This window comes from Heptranchias perlo, chromosome 14, assembly GCF_035084215.1.
Source record: "Heptranchias perlo isolate sHepPer1 chromosome 14, sHepPer1.hap1, whole genome shotgun sequence".
Taxonomy (NCBI): Eukaryota; Metazoa; Chordata; class Chondrichthyes; order Hexanchiformes; family Hexanchidae; genus Heptranchias; species Heptranchias perlo.
This window is the reverse complement of record NC_090338.1, coordinates 7,511,634-7,534,111: the sequence shown is the minus strand read 5'-3', so window position 1 is coordinate 7,534,111 and position 22,478 is coordinate 7,511,634. Positions and strand designations below refer to the sequence as shown.

Below are 22,478 nucleotides of genomic sequence, written 5' to 3'. Positions count from 1 at the left end.
GTAGACAGCAACAAAAATGTGCTGGTAAGTTATCAAATATAGAAAAACCAATGACCTTGAGGCTTCCCTGGGATCCCTTTCCAGAATCCCTCCAGGGACCCCAGTTTGAAAACCTATGTATGGATCAGCATACTGTAGACAACAAAACAGAGCAAAGAAACACTGTAAAATACAACTTATACAGCAGTGGAACCTATACACTGGTATTTTACAGTGCAGCTGTCTGTAAAATATACATGCAGTTTTTTGTGCATTTCTTGTTATGGTCATTAATATTTAGCTACTCCTAAATGGTTCTATTTCTGCAGTGTAAATGAGTTCCAAGTAGAATGTTTCTCTAATAACATCAGAATGACATATACTCACACACTGATAGAACTCCCTGTAACGGCCCCTGGTCATGGCTGGATTGTCTCTTCGGTACACTTTTGCAATGTGATATCTCTTAATGTTGGTAATTTTATTCATAGCTAAGTAACGGGCAAAAGGAACCTGAGAAAAGGTCAAGGACAAATACAGCAATGGTGACAGTATTGACTGCAGAGCACTACTTGAAATCTTTTGCTTTTTACGTTTTTCACAAAGCAGGAAATTTCAATTATTGAAGTAAATACTATCCATCATACGTCAATTTTAGACTCCTTCCCTTTAAATATCTCCCTTATTCTCCTTTCCAGATGACTGGCTCATGTTTAGGTATGGTTCCTTAGCTGCCAGTTGACCTCCAGTATGTCAACCAATTGACTAGCCCTCATTTTGAGCCTTGACAGTGAAAGTCAGATGGTTATTCAGCTGAGCCCCATCTGCTCTCACCTGACGTCTGAATGTACACACTTCCCAGCAATCAGGAATGGGAACCTCTGTGATTTTTCCTTTTCTATTCTGTGGACTCCAAGGCCAACTGTAGTGTCCCCACTACTGCCCCAGCTTACTCAGTGCATGTGGCTCAATATCAAACCAGGCAGTGCAACTACCTGCTGGGTAATGAGCAGATCTCAGTATTTTAAATGTTTAAAACAGTACATCTTCAACCAAACCAGTTCCACTGCCTTCCAATGGTGTCTTCAGGTCAGGTGCAATAAAAGGTACGACACTTCTTGAGAGAATGGGTCAGAATACTAGTGGATGGGAACATGCAGCACTCACCAATGTTGAAAGGTGGCCCTCACTGTAGCATTACTCCGCTTTTCATCACTTTAAAAAAAATACATATAAAGGATATCCCAGTTCTTGAAGGAAAAATGGACAACTTTGAAAGGGGCTACTCAAGATCAGGGAATACATACAGACCACAGGCCATAGAACCATAGAAAAGATGCAGCACAGAAGGGAGCCATTCGGCCCATCGTGTCCGCGCCAGCTCGAAGAACATCCAGGTGCCCATTCTAATCCCACCTTCCAGCACCCGGTCTGTAGCCCTGCAGCTTACAGCACTTTCGGTGCAGGTCCAGGTACTTTTAAAAAGGAGTTAAGGGTCCCTGCCTCTACCACCAATTCGGGCAGTGAACTCCATACACCCACCACCCTCTGGGTAAAAAAGTTTTTCCTCATGTCCCCTCTAATTCTTCCGCCAATCAGCTTAAATCTACGTCCTCTAGTTCTTGAACTCTCCGCTAGGGGAAACAGGTATTTCCTGTCTACTCTATCTGGGCCCCTCATAATTTTGTACACCTCAATCAAGTCTCCCCTCAGTCTCCTCTGCTCCAAGGAAAACAACCCCAGCCTATCCAATCTCTCCTCGTAGCTGCAATTTCCAAGCTCTGGCGACATTCTTGTAAATCTTCTCTGCACTCTCTCCAGAGCAATTACATCCTTCCTGTAATGTGGTGACCAGAACTGTGCACAATACTCCAGCTATGGCCTTACCAGCGTTTTATACAGTTCCATCATTACATCCCTGCTTTTGTATTCTATACCTCGGCTAATAACGGAGAGCATTCCGTATGCCTTCTTCACAACCTTATCTACCTGTACTGCCACCTTCAGGGACCTGTGCACATGCAATCCAAGGTCTCTCACTTCCTCTACCCCTCTCAATATGTTCCCATTTACTGCGTATTCCCTTTTACTGTTTGCCCTCCCTAAGTGCATTACCTCACACTTCTCCGGGTAGAACTCCATTTTCCGCCCAATCCACTAACCCATTAGTATCTTCTTGGAGTCTACAGCTATCCTCTTCACTATCAACTACAAAGCCAATTTTTGTGTCGTCTGCAAATTTGCCAATCATGCCCCCTACATTCAAGTCCAAATTATTAATATATACCACAAACAGCAAGGGACCCAACACGGAGCCCTGTGGCATACCACTGGAAACGAACCTTTGTTTTGGTTCTGTAAGAGACAGAACTACAATTCTACAGCTATTATATGCTGTCCAAGATATAGATTACTTTCAGGAAAAGTGGAATCCTGCTGGCTATAGCTCCTTGATGAGGCAATGGAGTACAATGTAGCCCTTTTCAGTAGCACCTTGAACTTCAGGTGATGTATTGGAATCAGATTTTCTGAAATCAAAGACTGTTTTTAGTTTTATTTTGCAGCCAGTTCTGTACAGAGACATACAGAAAGTACAGAAATCACTAAAATCTAGTGGACAGGTACAAAAAATAATTTAAAAGGCTAATGGAATATTGGCCTTTATCTCAAGAGGGCTGGAATACAAAGGGGTGGAAGTTATGTTACAGTTGTACAGAGCTCTGGTTAGACCCCCATCTAGAGTACTGCATTCAGTTCTGGGCACCGCACCTCAGGAAGGATAGACTGGTCTTGGAGGGGGTGCAGCACAGATTCACCAGAATGATACCGAGACTAAAAGGGTTAAATTATGAGTACAGGCTGCATAAACTAGGCTTGTATTCCCTCAAATATAGAAGATTAAGGGGTGATCTAATTGAGGTGTTTAAGATGATTGTAGGAGTTGATAGGGTAGATAGAGAGAAACTATTTCCTCTGGTGGGGGGAGTCCAGAACAAGTGGGCATAACCTTAAAATTAGAGCCAGGCCATTCAGGGGTGATGTCAGGAAGCACTTCTTCACACAAAGGGTAGTGGAAATCTGGAACTCTTTCTCTCCCCTCCCCGCACCCCCCACCCCTGCAACAAAGGCTGTCGAGACTGGGAGTCAATTGAAAATTTCAAGACTGAAATTGATAAGATTTTTGTTAGGCAAGGATATTAAGGGTTACAGAACCAAGATGGGTAGATGGAGTTAAGATACAGATCAGCCATGATCTAGTTGAATGGCAGAACAGGCTGGAGGGGTTGAATGGCCTACTGCTGTTCCTATGTTCCTATAGAAAGCTGCCTCAGAAATCAGTTCTTTCGTTAAGTTCTATCTATTGAGTTGTTTGCTAAAGTTGTGCTCTGCTTAACTTGACTGAAATCTACAAGTTCACTACATTCTTTTGATTTTATCCCTGCTGTGTTCTACATTTTCTATTTTGTGCTGGTATCAGTAATATTTGAATATCAACAGTTTTTATACTATAAAGAGCTAAAATAAAATTTAAACTTAGGGCACACATCAGATGTGTACCATACTGCACAGGACAGAGTAGGTGACTTCACATTATGTGCATAGTGCAACCGGTCTACATCAGACAAGGCCTTAACATAAGAACATAAGAAATAGGAGCAATACGCCATATGGCCCCTCGAATTAGATTTAGCCACACTCAGTAAGCAAAATCTTGCTAATAAGGTTGCTTAATGGATGCTTTAACTGGAACCAAGTCTTCATTCTCTCATTCACACTAAATTCTCATTTTCTTTTCCTCTTGCAAAACCAAAAAGTTTGTCAGTGATAGAGAAAGCCACTAGGCAGAGCATGAAAAAAATCCAATTCAGACACCAAGAGAAACGTCAAATTTAAGCACCAAGGAAAAAAAGTCTGTTTTAGAACTTCCACAAATGTTAAAGCTTTTCTTGAAACTGGCACTTTAAAAATCTGATTTAATTAAAAATTGAACCAGCTGCTGTTTGTTCTGGCCTCCCACCTTGCACCCTCCAAAATCTTCAGCTCATCCAAAACTCTGCTGCGCCATCTCCTAACTTGCACCAAGTCCCGTTCTTTCATTGGCTCCCAGTACAGCAATGCCTCGATTTTAAAATTCTCCCCCTTGTTTTCAAATCCCGCCATGGCCTCGCCACTCCCCATCTCTGTAACCTCTTCCAGCTCCACAACCCTCCGAGAGTTCTGTACTCCTCCAATTCTGGCCTCTTGCGTAACTCCGACTTTCACCGCTCCACCATTGGCGGCCGTGCCTTAAGCTGCCTAGGTCCTAAACTCTTGAATTCCCTCCCTAAACCGTCACCACATGGACTGCAGCGGTTCAAGAAGGCGGCTCACCACCACCTTCTCAAGGGCAATTAGGGTTGGGCAATTAATGCCGGCCTCGCCAGCGACGCCCATATCCCATGAATGAATTTTTAAAAAGTCCGTCTGGTGAAGGTTCTCCCACAGTGCTGTCAGGTAGGGAGTTCGAGGATTTTGACCCAGCGACGATGAAGGAACGGTGATATATTTCCAAGTCGGGATGGTGTGAGACTCGGAGGGGAACGTGCAGGTGGTGTTGTTCCCATGTGGCTGCTGCCCTTGTCCTTCTAGGTGGTAGAGGTCACGGGTTTGGGAGGTGCTGTCGAAGAAGCCTTGACGAGTTGCTGCAGTGCATCCTGCAGATGGTACACATTGCCGCCACGGTGCACCGATGAAGGGAGTGAATGTTTAGGGTAGTGGATGGGGTGCCAATCAAGCGGGCTGCTTTGTCCTGGATGGTGTCGAGCTTCTTTGGAGCTGCACTCATCCAGGCAAGTGGAGAGTATTCCATCACACTCCTGACTTGTGCCTTGTAGATGGTAGAAAGGCTTCGGGGAAGTCAGGTGGTGAGTCACTCGCCACAGAATACCCAGCCTCTGACCTGCTCATGCAGCCACAGTATTTATGAGGTTGGTCCAGTTAAGTTTCTGGTCAATGGAGACCCCCAGGATGTTGATGGTGTGGGATTTGGCGATGGTAATGCCGTTGAACGTCAGGGCGAGGTGGTTAGACTCTCTCTTGTTGAAGATGGTCATTGCCTGGCACTTGCCTGGCACGTATGTTACTTGCCACTTATCAGTCCAAGCATGGATGTTGTCCAGGTCTTGCTGCATATGGGCACGGACTGCTTCATTATCTGAGGGATTGCGAATGGAACTGTACACTGCAATCATCAGCAAACATCCCCATTTCTGATCTTATGATGGAAGGAAGGTCTTTGATGAAGCAGCTGAAGATAGTTGGGCCTAGGACACTGCCCTAAGGAACTCCTGCAGCAATGTCCTGGGGCTGAGATGATTGGCCTCCAACGACCACTACCCTTTGTGCTAGGTATGACTCCAGCCGCTGGAGAGTTTTCCCCCCCGATTCCCATTGACTTCAATTTTACTAGGGCTCCTTGTGCCACACTCGGCCAAATGCTACCTTGACGTTAAGGGCAGTCACTCTCACCTCACCTCACCTCTGGAATTCAGCACTTTTGTCCATGTTTGGGCCAAGGCTGTAATGAGGTCTGGAGCCCAAACTGAGCATCAGTGAGCAGGTTATTGGTGAGTAAACCTTACTGATGATTAAGAATAGACTGATGGGGCGGTAATTGGCCGGATTGGATTTGTCCTGCTTTTTGTGGACAGGACATACCTGGGCAATTTTCCACATTGTCGGGTAGATGCCAGTGTTGCAGCTGTACTGGAACAGTTTGGCTAGAGGCGCGGCTAGTTCTAGAGCACAAGTCTTCAGCACCATAGCCGGGATGTTGTCAGGGCTCATAGCCTTTGCTGTATCCAGTGCACTCAGCCGTTTCTTGATATCACGTGGAGTGAATCGAATTGGCTGAAGACTGGCTTCTATGATGGTGGGGATATCGGGAGGAGGCAGAGATGGATCATCCACTCGGCACTTCTGGCTGAAGAGGGTTGCAAACGCTTCAGCCTTGTCTTTTGTACTCACGTGCTGGATTCTGCCATCATTGAGGATGGGGATGTTCACGGAGCCTTCTCCTCCTGTTGCTTGGTTAATTGTCCACCACCATTCACGACTGGATGTGGCAGGACTGCAGAGCTTTGATCTGATCCGTTGGCTGTGGAATCACTTAGCTCTTTCTATAGCATGTTGCTTCCGCTGTTTAGCATGCATGTAGTCCTGTGTTGTAGCTTCACCAGGTTGGCACCTCATTTTTAGGTACGCCTGGTGCTGCGCCTGGCATGCTCTTCTACACTCCTCATTGAACCAGGGTTGATCCCCTAGCTTGTTGGTAATGGTAGAGTGAGGAATATGCTGGGCTATGAGGTTACAGATTGTGCTGGAATACAATTCTAGAAGGACAAGAGCAGCAGGCACATGGGAACACCACCACCTGCACGTTCCCCTCCAAGTCACACACCATCCCGACTTGGAAATATATCGCCGTTCCTTCATTGTCGCTGGGGCAAAATCCTGGAACTCCCTTCCTAACAGCACTGTGGGAGAACCTTCACCACACGGACTGCAGCAGTTCAAGGCGTTGGCTCACCACCACCTTCTCAAGGGGCAATAAATGCTGGCCTCGTCAGCGATGCCCACGTCCCATGAACGAATAACAAAAAAAAATTCTGCTGCTGCTGATGGCCCATAGGGCCTCATGGATGCCCAGTTTTGAGCTGCTAGATGTGTAATGCCACACAACACGTTGGATGGTATCCTCAGTGTGAAGATGGGACTTCGTCTCCACTCGTACCAATACTGTCATGGATTTCAGCTCAGCTCCCAGAGGCGAAAGGCCAGTGTGATAAATGCGCTGCATTACCCAGCCCCCCGACCCCGCCCAGCCCCCCCACCCCCCACTCGACCCCAGCAATGATTCAAGGATCGTCCATTTTTATCTTATTGACAGATCAAGGATACTGTTAGGTCATAACGCAGTGACAACAGCTCACCACCCTGGTCCTTTAAATCATAGATAAGTTTTGAGTCTTCACCATATTTTCCTGTCAGGGTTTCCTAAAGAACAGAAATATACTGTGATTCAACAAAATATAATAATAAAAAAATACATTTTCATGATTAAATTATATGGATCTTGAGTGAAATAACAATCAATGTAACACTTATCTGTACAACATATGTTGTCTTTTCCTGGTATCAACTATGGATTTTCAACCAAATGTGCAGAAATTACAGTCCGACTTCTATCATCCACACTCCCCACTATCCACATACCCAACTATCTTCAAACGTTATCAGGAGAGAAGTGGGAATTGCGGCCAGGAGCGTTTGAACAGTCACAAGTCCAATTCAGGCTCTGTGATAGGACTCAATCCTTTATCATTAATACCAATTTATGAGCTACTAGCATGAATTATTTGAACTCTTCCAGTTATTTATGACATACCACTGTGTATGGAGCCCACTGACCAATGTACAACATGGGTTGGCAGAAAAACAGAGGTTACTCCCAACTCCCCCTCAGGTGCAGTATCGATGGAGTATCCCAGCATACTCAGGCATACTTTAATCATTCTGGATTAGCAACTTCTTTCAAGCCCACGTATATAGTCCTACTGCAGTGAAGACAGGTTAAAGGGAAAATCTGCATGCAATGTACTGCAAGAACTTAGCACTCAATGAGGCTGCTACTGCATTGCATTAGGATTGCAATAAATCATAATGTTGATGGTATCAAGAGAACTACACTACATCCTCGTGATTTGTGAACAACAATCAGCAGTACAGAGATATGGTAGCCTAGTGGTTATGGTACTAGACTAACAATCGCAGAGGTTGTGAGTTCAACTCCCACCATGACAAGTTGTGAAATTAAAATGACCATGAAAACTGCCAGAGTGTTGTAAAAACTCAATTGGTACAGAGAAAGAAACCCGCCTACCCGATCTTGCCTATACGTGACTGCAGTTCCATTTTATGTGGTTGACTCTTAATGCGGGCAACTAGGGATGGGCAATAAATACTGCCTTGGCAGCGAAATAAGAATCAATGTAACACTTATCTATACAACATATGTTGTCTTTTCCTGGTATCAACTATGGATTTTCAACCAAATGTGCAGTAATTACAGTCCGACTTCTATTATCCACACTCCCCACTATCCACATACCCAACTATCTTCAAACGTTATCAGGAGAGAAGTGGGAATTGGATTTTGTGCTTCCAAACTTAGACTGTGTCTGGAGAGAAAATTCTGAGATGTAGCATAAAATACTGATGGTTACAGATCCAGCACGGGTGCAATTTCTGGTGATGAAGTAGGAATATCGCACAAAAGCCTATTGCGTTAACGTTTATTGGCTCAGGTGCGAATTTTTCCACGATGTAATGGTATCAATATGCTAAATAACCCCGGCAATAGTACCATTCTACCAGAGAACACCCCCCTCCCCCCACCCCACCACCAAAAGAGAAAAATATTCAGGTGCTGCATAACCTCACCGAATGCCTTACCTTGAGCTCAAACACTGGCGTGTCAATGGTCTCAGCTCCATGACGTTTAAAGCAGTTAATGATGGTGCTGAAGACTTTCTCGCGGATAGCCATTTGCTTCGGGTTGTAGTCTCTGGTTCCCTGTAAAATTGAAAGCTTGCTTAAGAGACCAAACTGAAGCGCCCTCCTTCAATACGAAGCTGCAATAAAGATTTTAAAAATCACAACCACTATAATGAAAAACTCCCAATACAAATGCAGTGCCACGGCTGCCCATCGGAGGTGGCAACACGTGTCAAAGTAGATGTCTTGTAGTTCATCTGCCACCGGTTTACCATCGGTGTTGATGGGAAAGATGGCAGATGAACGTGGCTGTATATAAATGCTGGAGCACTCCCAGCTGCCTCTGTGCTGACAAACACAGTTGCTTTAAAGTCCATCTGGCTATTGAAACGACCCTGCAACATAAACAGGGCAATTTCTACACCACTTCCTGAAGCTGTCCCGTTACAGATACACTGAACATACCTTGGGTGTTTTGAGTACAAACTGTTGTCTCCCATCATTAGTCCCAAGCTGAGCTTTCAGTTCCAACAACTTTGCCAATTCCTCTGAAATCTGAAAATAATAAAACAGTAAAAAATTACCTTGAATAAAATCTTGCCCTTTCAACCAATTTACAATTTCATTTAAAAAATTGCTCTCTGCTAAACTACCTTTGCTATTTAAAGTCTGTAAAGAGAAAGCTGAGAATTTGCTGTAATTTGGCAGAAATTACAAAAGTAACACTAAATTTATCAGGGCTCTCGTGGGCCAGGACAATATTTTGAAAATTTTAGTCATTTCAAAACTACTTATTCCAGTGTAAGTCTTTCCAGAACCCGAGATAGTGCAGTGACATTAATGAATGCAAGAACTGTCCTTGCACTCAATTGCCATCAGTTCTCCATATTTCTAGTATTAATGAAAGTTACAGAAAATTGTGCTTGGACCACAAATTCCGCTCACGTGGAACAATACGGTTAAAAGATACTCCAAATCATATACACAAAACATTTAGAAGCTATGCAGGTAGCCAACATTTAAAAACAGTCTTGAGATCAGTAGGAGTGAGGTTGGCGTCTCACTGATACGAGCAACTCAAACTAGAAAAACAGTTTGCATTTAATAAGGTAGCTGCCTTGTACCTTCCTCAAGTTTAAGCCTCAACAGCAAATGCTACCAGGCTATTCGACCATGGAGTGCATGATGAATTGTGTAACTTTTAATGTGTTATGTTACAAATTTTAATTTTCGTTACACACATTGACAAATGGCGTTTGATGGCAGTGCGAAGAAATTATTCAGGCGATTTGATTGGTTGGTTTTGTGGTACTTGGTGATAGCAGCTTTGAAAAAAATGCAGATCTGATTGCTCAGTTTCTGCTGGCTACTCATTCCACATTGGCGAATCAAAAGTGCTGTAACAAAAAAACGTAACAGACATTTAACTGGTAACCTAACAGACTAGTGGTTATTTCAGCTCATCTGATTTTTTGCTCTGGAGATGGGAGAGCTCTGAAAGGTGCGGTGCTATGGTTGCTTGTTAGATGCAAGGCTTTTAATTGTACAGATTCTATCAACATGATTTTATTATAGTAAGGAAGCTACTCCCAACATTTCAGAAACATTACTATAATACTTGTGGATTTTTTTTTAAGCTTCATTGTGTGTGAAGTGAATTGCTTAGGAAAAAAAAATACACTAGTCCATAGAATATAGAGTTCCTTGGAGTTGCCAGCATTCTCCCCCTGCCTTTCTACCTCCATTCAAGTCTTCCTTTTATCAGGAAGAAAGGGAATTATCATAGGCCGCAGATTTCTCTGCAGAAGCCATCAACGTTGCTCTTGATTAGATGACAAGTCACACTTGGGGATATCTCCTTACCAATTCCACTGCACTCGCCTGCCCAAGGGATAGCCCTCCTTACCCAACCAGGAACCGTGTGTAGAAACATAGATAAAACCCTTCAGTACATCTGGGTGTCAGAGTTTGAATGAAAGTGAAAAAGGAGTCTTGAACCCAAATCCAAAAAAGAAAATTCAAGCCCATTCTGCCAGTCTCAAATGATAAAATGAAGTACCATGGCTACACCATCATCCAGCCTCCTAACTGTGTAAATCTTGCATGGCCATTATGTAATATTACACTCACTTTCTGCATGTTACAAGTTCCATGTTGATTTATGGTACAATGGTCCACATGATCAAAACACTCAAAACCCTTTACCAAGATTATAACTTAAACAGTTTGAAACACACAGAATGCAGTAACTGATTAATGGCTGTACACCACAAACTGCCATGCTTTGGGGAATTTTCACGTGGTAACTCTCACTGCTCCCATCCTCCCTCCAGAAAATTAAAAGGACTGGCCAAATCTAAACTCACACTACTGATGCAGCATCTTCACATGCTTCCAACTCACAATATACCAATGAATAGACCTTTACAGGGCTAAGAAAAAAAGAACAGGGGAATGGGACTAATTGGATAGCTTTTCAAAGAGCCGGCACAGACACAATCGGCTGAATGGCCACCTCCTGTGTTGTAACTACTATGATACTATGTGTGCTTATATAGAACCCGATCCAAGAAGCATCAGTCTGGCCTACTGAAGGCTAACGTTACTGAGGCTGTAATGTGTCCTTTTTTTGGCTATTTTTCAGAACTTCTACCTGCCCAGTTTAATGGTGGCACAAGCACAGATGTTAATTTGCACCAGCCTTTGTGTAAAAAAAATACAATTTCTGGAAAGCTAAAAAAGATAAAGCAGTGATAAATTTCACAATCGTTACTTACATAGTAAGGTGGGGGGGGGGGGTAAAACAGCTTTTATTTGGGGGAATCACTCAAAGCTCACATAATTGCAGCAAATTCATAAATAAGATACATCTAAGAGCAAAGTTTAATTCACACTGAAAATTGCATTGAAGGCAACTTTGTGAACAGTTCTAACCAGTTCCAGTTTCCATACAGTTCTTCATTCATGCAAGAATGAAGATGGCTAGAATGTTTGTGCAAACACCTATGAAGCAAGCTGTAACTAAATAGTAATTACAAGAGTGTTCATGTTCAGGTCAACAGTAGATGGTCAAATAAGAGCTCTCCTGAGGGAAGAAGAGTGGATCCCCAGTCTTGCATTCACTAACGTCTGCAGAAATATCATTAAACATTCAAGGTTTCCACAATTTGCAAGATAGTGGAACCCACGGAGAAAACTCTGTGAATGCTGATTATAAATGGCTGATATTTCAAATAAAACCTGATGCCATTTCAAACAAGAAATCCTGACAAGAAACTGCATTATAATTTGTTTAAAACACTCATACAATGCAGAGTTGGAAAAGTTACATATAAGATTTTTTCTAATTAAGGATAGAAATTAGGGTTTCTTTATACAATCACAGTAAACATTAAAATCTGCATAGGTATATTCTTGGACTGCAATTTCTAGTCTCTATATTTTGTGTTCTTTATAGTTCACCTAAGCACTAAAATGTTTTCATATTCTACATAAGTTGGCTACAAAATTAAATGCCAGACCTTCTGGTCTACGAGATGAAAACTTTTTTCTTTTTACACACCGGTTAAAAGTTACGCACCTGTTCATTAGGCAGAGAGCACATCACGCGTGGAGCCACGTTACAGCGTCCAATCCGGTGGCAGACGAATCCAGACCAGTATTTCACAGCAAATGTTCCAAATTTGTTCATTTTGGTTTAAAGTTCAGTGCACAAGTATGCAATTCCAATAATCACAAACGTCCCATTAAGCAATGTTAACGTTCAAGTCCCATTAAAATCCACCAGTCAAAATTTTCATTCCCGCAGATTCCATCCAGTGCCCAGAATTCACCAGGTCCAAAAATTATATATCACAAGAGGAAGGAGTTTCCAGACGGATTGTGCATGGAGGAACAGGAGAAAACTGGTCAGCAACTACCACTAATCCAGTGGTATAGTGAGGCAGCAAAGCATGGTGGGGAGGAGTAACAATGGCAATTAACTAAACTGAACAACAGATTTCAAATCACACAGGCCTGGAAGAATATTTTGCAAGTTAGTGATAGTTGTTGCTGAGCCCATTTCTTATTGCTACTAAAGCCAGGAAATGACAGCATGTAGTACAGGTGCTACATTTCTCAAACTACAGTACTAAAATGTTACAACCATCATAGATTTCATATCAATTTGGCAAGGAGGGTACAATCAATTCATTTATGTATGTATATGGATTGTAAGATTAACTGGGACAAGTTACACATACTTGTAAGCATGCCACGCACTCTGGGGCTTGACCCTCCTTTAAATTGTTACTGTACACTTTTAATATGTGCCCTATATCTGTTTTTGTTTCCCCTCCATACTTTTATTTTTTGGCAAAGTTCTTCCAGTCCTGTTACAGTTTATAAATTGTCCTTTCACCATCACTTCTGAACAAACTTAATGTGGAGTGGATACTGAACTTTATGTTCACATTTTCCCACTTTTCTCAAAACGATATAACTATAAACCTTCTCTGCAGTTGACAAGAGTCACATCATCCACACTCTCCCAAGGATGCCAACAGTTAACCTATTCACCAATAAACCCACATAAACATTTCAAGCATGGTAATGACCATCAGCATTACACCAATCTCAGTGAGACAGGGTTGAATTTGCCTACGGTTAACCTGGATTATAGAATTTCATGATATATACTAATTGAGTTAACAGCAGCATATAGCGTCTTTTCTAATTTAAGAAAGAGTTTTCTAGTTATAATAGTTCAAAGTATGTGGGCATTTACATTAGCTAGACTATTATAAAACTATTGCAATTAATATGGCATTTATCAACTCAGTTTAAAAATGTGGGTAATGTTGGGTGGACATTAACTGGGATTCTGCGGTAATACTGGCACAAAATTCAATATGAAGATGTTAGTTTTGTGTTAATTTTTGATTCTGGATCATGCACTACAGACTTTTAAGTATTAATGTGTTTAATCCTTACCAGAATATAGCTATGCTACAGCTTTCAATGAACCAATTCAATTAACCTCAACAGCATCTAGACTGGGGTTGGTATTAATATTGCAGCTGGTATATTGTGCTCATCTGCAACTTTTAGGACCCAAATAAATGCCTAAACTTAATTTAACATAAATGAATCTACTGAAACAAGTATTAAAGTGATCAAGAAGACACTTCCATGATTTTTTCCTCTGCAGTGCTTCTTGAGGCAATTTCAGTCAGCATTGCATCATGCAGTTACAGCTCCACCCGTTCAACAGTATCAGGATGAAATTCAAGGAACTAAATGTGATACAATTTAATTTCATTCATTGTCTCGCTCCAATGAAAGTTTTCCTCAGCTTTAAGGGCATTTTTTTTTTAAATTGGACTGTACTGAGTTTGGATAGGGATGATCCAAAATGAATGTAGTCCTACAGCATTTACACAGCATGTGTCTCAATTTAGCTGAAGTAGTTTTTAGTTCAACTGCAGACCTAACGTACATGATATACTGAAAAACGATAGAAGATACATATTATCCGTTAACATTTATTCATTTATAATGCGAATCTAATGATCCAAAGCCAACTTCAGAATGGATAGTCAGAGGTGAAAGTTTTTTGGCATGTACTATTATGGAGAAGTTATGTTAAACTTGTATAGAATCTTGGTTAGGCCACACTTGGAGTAATGTGAACAGTTCTGGTCTCCATATTGTAAAAAGGATATCGAGGCACTAGAGAAGGTGCAAAAAAGATTCACAAGGATGACACCAGAACTGAGAAGATATACTTATTAGGAAAGGCTGAACTGGCAGGGGCTCTTTTCTCTAGAAAAGAGAAGGCTGAGGGGTGACATTATAGAGGTCTTTAAGATAACGAAAGGGTTTGATGGGATAGATGTAAGAAAATGTTTCCATTTGCAGGGGGAGTCCAAAACTAGAGGTCATAAATATAAGATAGTCACTAATAAATCCAATAGAGAATTCAGGAGAAACTTCTTTATCCAGAGAATGGTGAGAATGTGGAATTTGCTACCTCAAGGAGTAGTTGAGGCAAATAGCATAGATGCATTTAAAGGGAGGCTAGATAAGTACATGAGGGAGAAAGGAATAGAAGGATATGCTGATAGGGTTAGATGAAGTAGGAAGGGAGAAGACTCATGTGGAGCATAAACACTGGTATATACCAGTTGGGCCAAATGGCCTGTTTCTTTGCTGTAGACTCGATGTAACTTGCTTAAAAACTGTTAAATCTTTAACTTCTTCCAGTTCTGATGAAAGGTCATCGACCTGAAATGTTAGCTCTGTTTCTCTCTCCACAGATGTTGCCTGACCTGCTGAGTAATTCCTGCATTTTCTATTTTTATCTAATTAATAACTTCCTCTGCTCCCACTGAGCAAAGTTCAAAAACAAAAGAAAGCATTAAAAAAATACCTACTCGACAAAAGTGATTTTGGTTTGGTTTTTGTTTTTAAATTTCATTCCCTGAAATTGCAGGGAGAGGGAGGGGGAATGAACAGGACACATATGGCAGATCAAGAACACTTTTTTTTGAGTGGATCTTGTGGACTCAATCGGTCAAAAGGAGGACAGATTTATTCTAACAGGTACAAAAAGTATTCAAACATACCAACAGAATGTGGCCTTTACCTTAAGGGGGTTAGAATACAAAAGTGTGGAAGTTTTACTTCAGTTGAACAGAGCCTTAGTCGGACTCCGTCTGGAATACTGCATTCAGTTTTGGGCACCAGATCTCAGGAAGGATATATTGGCCTTGGCGAGGGTACAGTGCAGATTCACCAGAATGTTACCGGGGCTCAAATTATGAAGATAGGTTGCATAAGTTCGGCTTGTATTCCCTTGAGTTTATTAGGTTGAGGGATGATCTAATCAAGGTGTTTAAAATATTAAAGGGATTTGATAGGGTAATGCAGAGAAACTATTACATCTAGTGGGGGAATTCAGGACAAGAGGGCAAATCTTAAAAGAGCCAGGCCATTCAGGAGTAAAATTAGGAAACATTTTTTCTACAAAGGGTAGTGGAAATCTGGAACTCTCGCACTCAAAATGCTAGAAGTCAATTGAAATTTTCAAGACTGAGTTTGACAGATTTTTCTTTTCATATGAAGCAAAGGCAAGTAAATGGAGTTGAGGTACTGATCAGCCATGATCTAATAGAATGGCTAAATAGGCTCAAGGGGCTGACTGAACATTGGAACAGGAGTAGGCCAAAGCCTGGCATTTCCTCTCTCCCCAATAAATGTACCAAACTCGACTTCAGAATCATCTCCAGGTCCTTCCTCTTTCCCCAACCAACCGCTGCCCTAATAAATTAAAAATAAGAAAAACTTACAGAAGCTACGATAAGCCGGAGGGAGCACTGGGCATACGAGAGGAAGCACATTACGGTGTTTCTTTTTACCAAGTGAGATTGGTGACAATCTAACTGAGGCATATCCACTAAAACCAGTAAATCAGTTTGAATGCCGAAGCAGACCACAGCACCAGGTCTCAGCATAACCTGAGTATCGGGTCGATATCAGACTCAAATATCCAACCCACTTTGTCTGACAAAAGTAGGAAAACTAATCAGTTAGAAAACATGCAGAAAAATGTATTACACAGAGAACAGAAAACTGATTCCCACACACGTCTTTAGTATTGGGAGAAGTAGTTCCATTGCACAAATGTCTGTGGAAACTATCATTTTTCTGCAATGTTTTTGCAAGTAGTCAACACCCCTGTGCCGTTGTCTTTAGCCTCAAATACCAGCACATATTCTGAAGACATCAGGAAGCACAATTTCAACGTCTGCATAAACATGGCCTGTAGCCCCTTGAGTATAGGAGATTAAGGGGTGATCTGAACAAGATATTTAAAATGTTAAAAAGGATTTTATAGGGTAGATATGAAGAAACTATTTCCTCTGGCGGGCAATCAAGAACAAGGTGGCATAATCTAGGCCATTCAGGAGTGAAATCAGGAAGGACTTTTTCACACAAAAGGTAGAAATCTAGAACGCTCGCTCCCCCAAAAGGCTATGGATGCTGGGACAATTGAAGATTTCAAGACTGAGATTGATAGATACATTCTAGGTAAGGGTATCAAGGAACATGGAACGAAGGCGGGTAAATGGAGTTGAGGTGCAAATCAGCCATTATCTAACTGAATGACAGAGCAAGCCGAGGGGCTGAATGGCCTACTCTTGTTCCTAATGTTTCTCTCTCTTCAGAAAACAAAAAACTGACAGAACACAGGCAATGTTAGAGAGTCACACCAAGTCCCGTTCACCCATCACCCCTGTGCTCGCTGACCTACATTGGCTCCCAATTCAGCAACGCCTCAATTTTAAAATTCCCATCCTTATTTTCAAATCCTTCCACGGCCTCGCCCCTCCCTATCTCTGTAACCTTCTCCAGCCCCACAACCCTCGGAGATCTCTGCCCTCCTCCAATTCTGGCCTCTTGCACATCCCCTATTTTAAATCGCTCCACCATTGGCAGCTGTGCCTTCAGTTGCCTCAGTCCTAAGTTCTGAAATTCCTTCCTTAAACCTCTCCACCTCTCTCTCCTCCTTTAAGACGCTCCTTAAAACCTACCTCTCTGACTTTGGGTCACCTGTTCTAATGTCTTATGTGGCTTGGTGTCAATTTTTGTCTGATTACACTCCTGTGAAACTTTACCAAGTTAAAGGCGCTTTATAAACGCAAGTTGTTTAACGCTGCATTTGCATGCTGTAACTTTAAATTTAATTTCAGGAAGCGGTTCTGCGATGCCAGTTACAGCTACACGTTGCTCATTATGAGACTCTTCCTTTCTGTCATCTCACTGTCTCCAATCTGAGCGAAATCTACTTGGAGTACAACTCCAATCGATACAAATCCCTAATACATGCAAATTCCTTTAGAGTAATGTAGAGTCATTATTCTTATACTTGAAGCTGTCAATTGTACATACAACTGCATTAATTAGGTGCATTCAGATTGAATTTAGTGAAATAATTTTATTCATTGTATTAACAATGTTTGCTGCAACTGACGATGGTACAGCATGGGCAATAAAAACAGAAAATGCTGGAAATACTCAGCAAGTCAGGCAGCATCTGTGGGGCAAGAAACAGAGTTAACGTTTCAGGTCAAATCTTCGATGAACTCTGTTTCTTTCCCCACAGACGCTGCCTGACTTGCTGAGCATTTTCTGTTTTTATTTCAGATTGCCCGCATCCGCAGTATTTTGCTTCCAGGACATTACGGGCACTTGCTCTAGGATTCCCATCGATCGTTAAGAGCTTCATGGACACAGGCAGGCATCCTGCATCTTATCCAAATGGCCATTGATGATGCGTGAGCCTAGACAGTGAGCTACACCTCCATGGCGGGGTGGGTTTCTCCACCATGGGGGGAAAATCACAGCGAAGCCTGGTCCTCACACTTGCCAGCAGGAGTGGCTGGTTGGTGATCAGGAGTGGGAACAGTCTCCGCTTCCTGACCCGGAGGCGCCCAGCCGAGACCTGCGACCTCAACACAGGCCGGGGATCAAACCTTCCCTTCGGCCTAGCGCCGGGCAGCAGCTCACTATCCCCACACCTTACAACTGGTTCGCCACGGTGCCTCTCCAGAGAAGGCCTCCATCCACGGCCGCTCCCTCGGCTGTGCTGAAGCCACGATTCCCGGCGGCTGCAGCCACTCCAGCCCGCGGCTTCACAGGAGCTGATTGTTTTCCCCACCCCCACCCCCGCCCCCGTCCCCGTCCCCATTCTCCTGTAATCGTGTCACCGACCTGGTCCTGAGGGGCTTTCTCCGCCTTCAGTTTGCGCACCCGCTCTCCTTGCTCCCTCACCGCAATCTCCAGCCGCGCTCGGTCCGCCATGGCCGCAAGCCGAAAAGGGAAAGCGACCGTTTGCCGGCTCGCGCCCGGCTTCTCACACAATCCCCGCCCGCGCTCGCGTCGGTCACAGAAACCCCGCCCGCGCTCGCGTCTGTCACCGTGGCCTCGCCCACCCAGTGGGGGGGGGGGGGGGTCGCAGAAGCCCCGCCCACTCAGTTCGTCGAATCCCCGCCCGCACTCGCGTCCATCAGCGAGGCCCCGCCCACGCCTGTCACCGAAGCCACGCCCCCCCCATGTAGGAGCCGGGGCGGGGGGCGTGGGGTCGTCGAGGTCCCGCCTCTACGCTCGCGTCTGTCATCGAAGCCCCGCCCATGCCCGTCACCGAAGCCCCGCCCTACGCTCGAGTCCGCCGAAGAACGGCCCACCTCAGGCCTGAAGCCCCGCCCCCTTTTGTACCACGTGTGCATGTCTATCACAGAGGCCCCGCCCACGTTTAGGTTCCCCTGTTCGGGAAGCTCGGCCTCGATTGCCCGGGGTCGGTGGTTAAAGTCGGTGCTGCAATGTAAAGCGGCAACGCAAACCCAGCAATGACCCGGGGGGGAGGGGAGGTCCATTTTTGGTGCATTTACTCTATTTAAAAGTTGCAAAGTCTTCCCATGTCCAATTTTATTTTTGCAGCAATGGTTCTCGTTTTTTTTTTGCTATTTAAGAAAAATAAACGTTCGCCAAAACAAAAACGCGCCGGGTTTATTTAATACAGGCGGTAATATTGCGACCGTTCAGAATGCGTTTACCGATTTAACTCTGCATTGACTGGGTTGCAGTTTAAGTTGAAGATGCGATGCCCGCATTCCCAGCGCTGCGCTGATGTTCTGGGAATGTTGCCGTTGCATTGTTCCATTGTGAGCACCGAGGAGCGACTGACGACACAATGAGACTGATTCGGTGCAAGTTTCTGATCAAAGTCAAACTTCCCACCAGTCAGATACTGGGGATAAAATGACTTCAAGAAACCACCGGGGTCAGAATAGAATGGCATCTTCGGCAAGGTAGCCAATAGGGTATTGTATGCAGTAGCAACCTAATCCAACTAAACCCTGAGTGAGAGCTGGGAAAAGACCGCTCGAACCACATAAAAAAAAAAGCCCCAAGTTTGTCACAGCAATACTGTGAATCATGGAAAGTTTACGGCACAGAAGGAGGCCATTTGGCCCGTCGTGCCTGCGCCGGCCGAAAATGAACCACCCAGCCTAATCCCACTTTCCAGCACTTGGTCCGTAGCCTTGTATAGAATCGCAATTCCCTTTTGAAAGTTACCATTGAATCTGCTTCCACCGCCCTTTCTGGCAGTGCATTCCAGATCATAACAAGTTGCTGTATAAAAAAAAAAGTCTCCTCATCTCCCCTCTGGCCCTTTTGCCGATTATCTTCAATCCGTGTCCTCTGGTTACCGACCCTCCTGCCAGTGGAAACAGTTTCTCTCCATCGACTCTATCAAAACCTCTCATAATTTTGAAAACCTCTATTAAATCTCCCCTTAACCTTCTCTGCTCCAAGGAGAACAACCCCAGCTTCTCCAGTCTCTCCACATAACTGAAGTCCTTCATCCCTGGTCCCAGTCTAGTAAATCTCCTCTGCACCCTCTCCAAGGCGCTATTTATTCCACAGACTCACCTCAAAGTATCTGAAATGGGTACATGATTATGAGCATATAAAGATGCTAGTTCATATAGAGTCTATTAATTCAAAGTTGCTTAATTCAGTTTGTTAAGCACTAAACTCCCACTTTGCTGTGCCATCTCCAATGCTTAATTCATATTATTGGATAATTAAACTTTTAGCACAAATTAACTTTGAATTATCAGGAATGGACTGTATAAGCTGGAGTGTTTGATCTACAATTGCAGCAGCACATATTCTAGTCCCAGTGCTGTTGGATTTTGAAATGTAAAAATAAACTTAGTACTGCATTCACTCATTGTCCTGGCCAATATTTGTCCCCCACACAACATCTGAAACAGATTAACACATTGGTGTGTGGGAGCTTGCTGTGTGCAAATTGGCTGCTGCGTTTCCTACATTACAACAGTGACATTTTTCCGCCCTTGCCAGCCAGCCCACCCAGGTGCCTGACTTCAGCGTCAGAAACTCCACGAGTGAGGCTGAGACAGGGAAGCGACCTGAACATAGGAACAGGAGTGGGCCATTCACAACATCAACCAAAGAAACCCAAATTCCCTCACCGGGGGAGAAAAAGGAAGTAATTGGTGAGTGAGGTGGTTTGAAGCTGGGATTCAAACAGCTCACATAGAGCTCTTAGCACAGGTTAGCCAGGGTGAAAATCAAGGAGAAGTATGCAAGAAAACTGGGTGATGTTTAGTGATATTGTACACAGAGTACAGAACAGATACATACCACTAGGGAAGGATGTTAACAGTAGGAAATAACTGACGTGGGAAGCAATGGAAAAAATCTGGGGAATAATAGCAAAAGAAGAGATTTTCCTATTGTATAAGCCTATGTTTTTTCAATTCATTCTCAGGATGTGGGCATTGCTGGGAAGGCCGGCATTTGTTGCCCCTCCCTAGTTGCCCAATTTTTGATACAACTGAGTGGCTTGCTAGGCCACTCCAGAGGGCAGTTAAGAGTCAACTACATTAGTGTGGGACTGGAGTCACATATAGGCCCAGACTGGGTAAGGACGGCAGGTTTCCTTCCCTAAAGGACATTAGTGAACCAGTTGGATTTTTATGACAATCTGAAAGCTTCCTGATCACTTTTACTGATACCAGCTTTTTATTCCAGATTTTTTAAACTGAATGCAGATTCTCAAACTGGCATGGTGTGATTTGAACTTGCGTTCTCTGGTCCTAAATTTTTCTGTCACCAGTTTGAGCTTGTGGGTCCTTGTTCTATTGTCATGGCTTTACTTGAAGTAGTGCTCTGGATTTAACTGTCCTATACCGCTTAATATTTATCCCTGTTATGTAACAAGTGTCATGGCTCAGGGGTAGCACTCTTACTTCTGAGTCAGCAAGACGTGGGTTCAAGTCCCACTCCAGAGACTTGGGCATATAATCTAAGCTGACACTCCAGTGCAGTACTGAGGGAGATGCTGCCTTCTAGCTGAGACGTTAAACCGTGGCCCCGTCTGCACATGGCACTATCCGAAGAAGTGCAAAGTGTCATGGCCAATATTTATCCTTCAACTAACATAACTGAAATAGATTATCTGGTTAATATCACTTTGCTGTTTGTGGGATCTTGCTGTGCGCAAATTGGCTGCCCCGTTTCCTACATTACAACAGTGACTACATTTTAAAAGTACTTCACTGGCTGTAAAGTGCTTTTGGACATCCTGAGGTTGTGAAAGACGCTGTAGAAATACGAGTTCTTTTATTTTTTTTAGTAGCACTCTCACCTCTAAGTCAGAATATTGTGGGTTCAAGCCCCATTCCAGGACTTGGCCACATAATCTAGGCTCTAGAAAACATCTCAAAGTAACTCATATACAGTAAAATGCATCCATTGTTATGCAGTTGAAGGTGGCAACCAGTTTGCAATATAAGTGCAAGTTCTATCTATACTTTTAACACATTTCCCAGTCTTTCTTCATAATTTAATCCTTTGACATTACGCATCACCTGGCCCGGTACCCACTCCCAAATGCTCTTCTTCTGATTAGCTTTCTGTGTATCTCCCTGCTCCCTTTATCCCACCATTGGTTGCAGAGCCTTCAGGTACTTTATCCTACTTGCAGGAACTCCTTCCCTAAATTTTCCCTCTCCGTCCTTAAAGACCTTCTTAAAAACCCATCTGTTTGACCAAGCTCTTGGTCGTCTTTTCTAATCTCACCCCTACGGCTCGATGTCTGCTTCCTTATGTCTTTTTTTTGAACAACAACTTGCATTTACACAGCACCTTTACATAGTAAAACGTCCCCAAAGCGCTTCACAGGAGAGCAATCAGGCAAAAATTGACACTGAGCCAAAGAAGGAGACATTAGGACAGGCGACCAAACACTTGGTCAGAGGTAGGTTTTAAGGAGGGTCTTAAAAGAGGGGAGAGAGAGAGAGAGAGAGAAACGGCGAGGTTTAGCTGGGGAATTCCAGAGCTTAGGGCCTATATGATTGAAGGCACGGCTGCCAATGGTGGAGCGA

At 43.4% G+C, this 22,478-nt stretch overlaps 1 protein-coding gene across 3 annotated transcripts in view; it reads right to left on the bottom strand.

Annotated features, from left to right (window-relative positions):
- The window catches only part of hars (histidyl-tRNA synthetase), a 39,365-nt gene extending 20,916 nt beyond the window's left edge, over positions 1-18,449 (bottom strand). Inside the window, exons 1-6 of one of the 3 annotated variants that reach the window (XM_067996007.1) lie at positions 18,271-18,361; positions 12,095-12,436; positions 8,980-9,069; positions 8,473-8,592; positions 6,919-7,014; positions 367-492 (exon numbers count right to left, since the gene is read on the bottom strand). In XM_067996007.1, coding sequence (XP_067852108.1) covers positions 367-492; positions 6,919-7,014; positions 8,473-8,592; positions 8,980-9,069; positions 12,095-12,205 — 543 coding nt within the window. In that variant the 5' untranslated portion in view covers positions 12,206-12,436; positions 18,271-18,361. Of the gene's footprint in view, positions 1-366; positions 493-6,918; positions 7,015-8,472; positions 8,652-8,979; positions 9,070-12,094; positions 12,437-18,270 lie in introns of those variants that run through there. The other 2 variants (XM_067996008.1, XM_067996009.1) reach the window with 2 other exon arrangements.
- Positions 18,450-22,478: the final 4,029 nt, after the last annotated feature.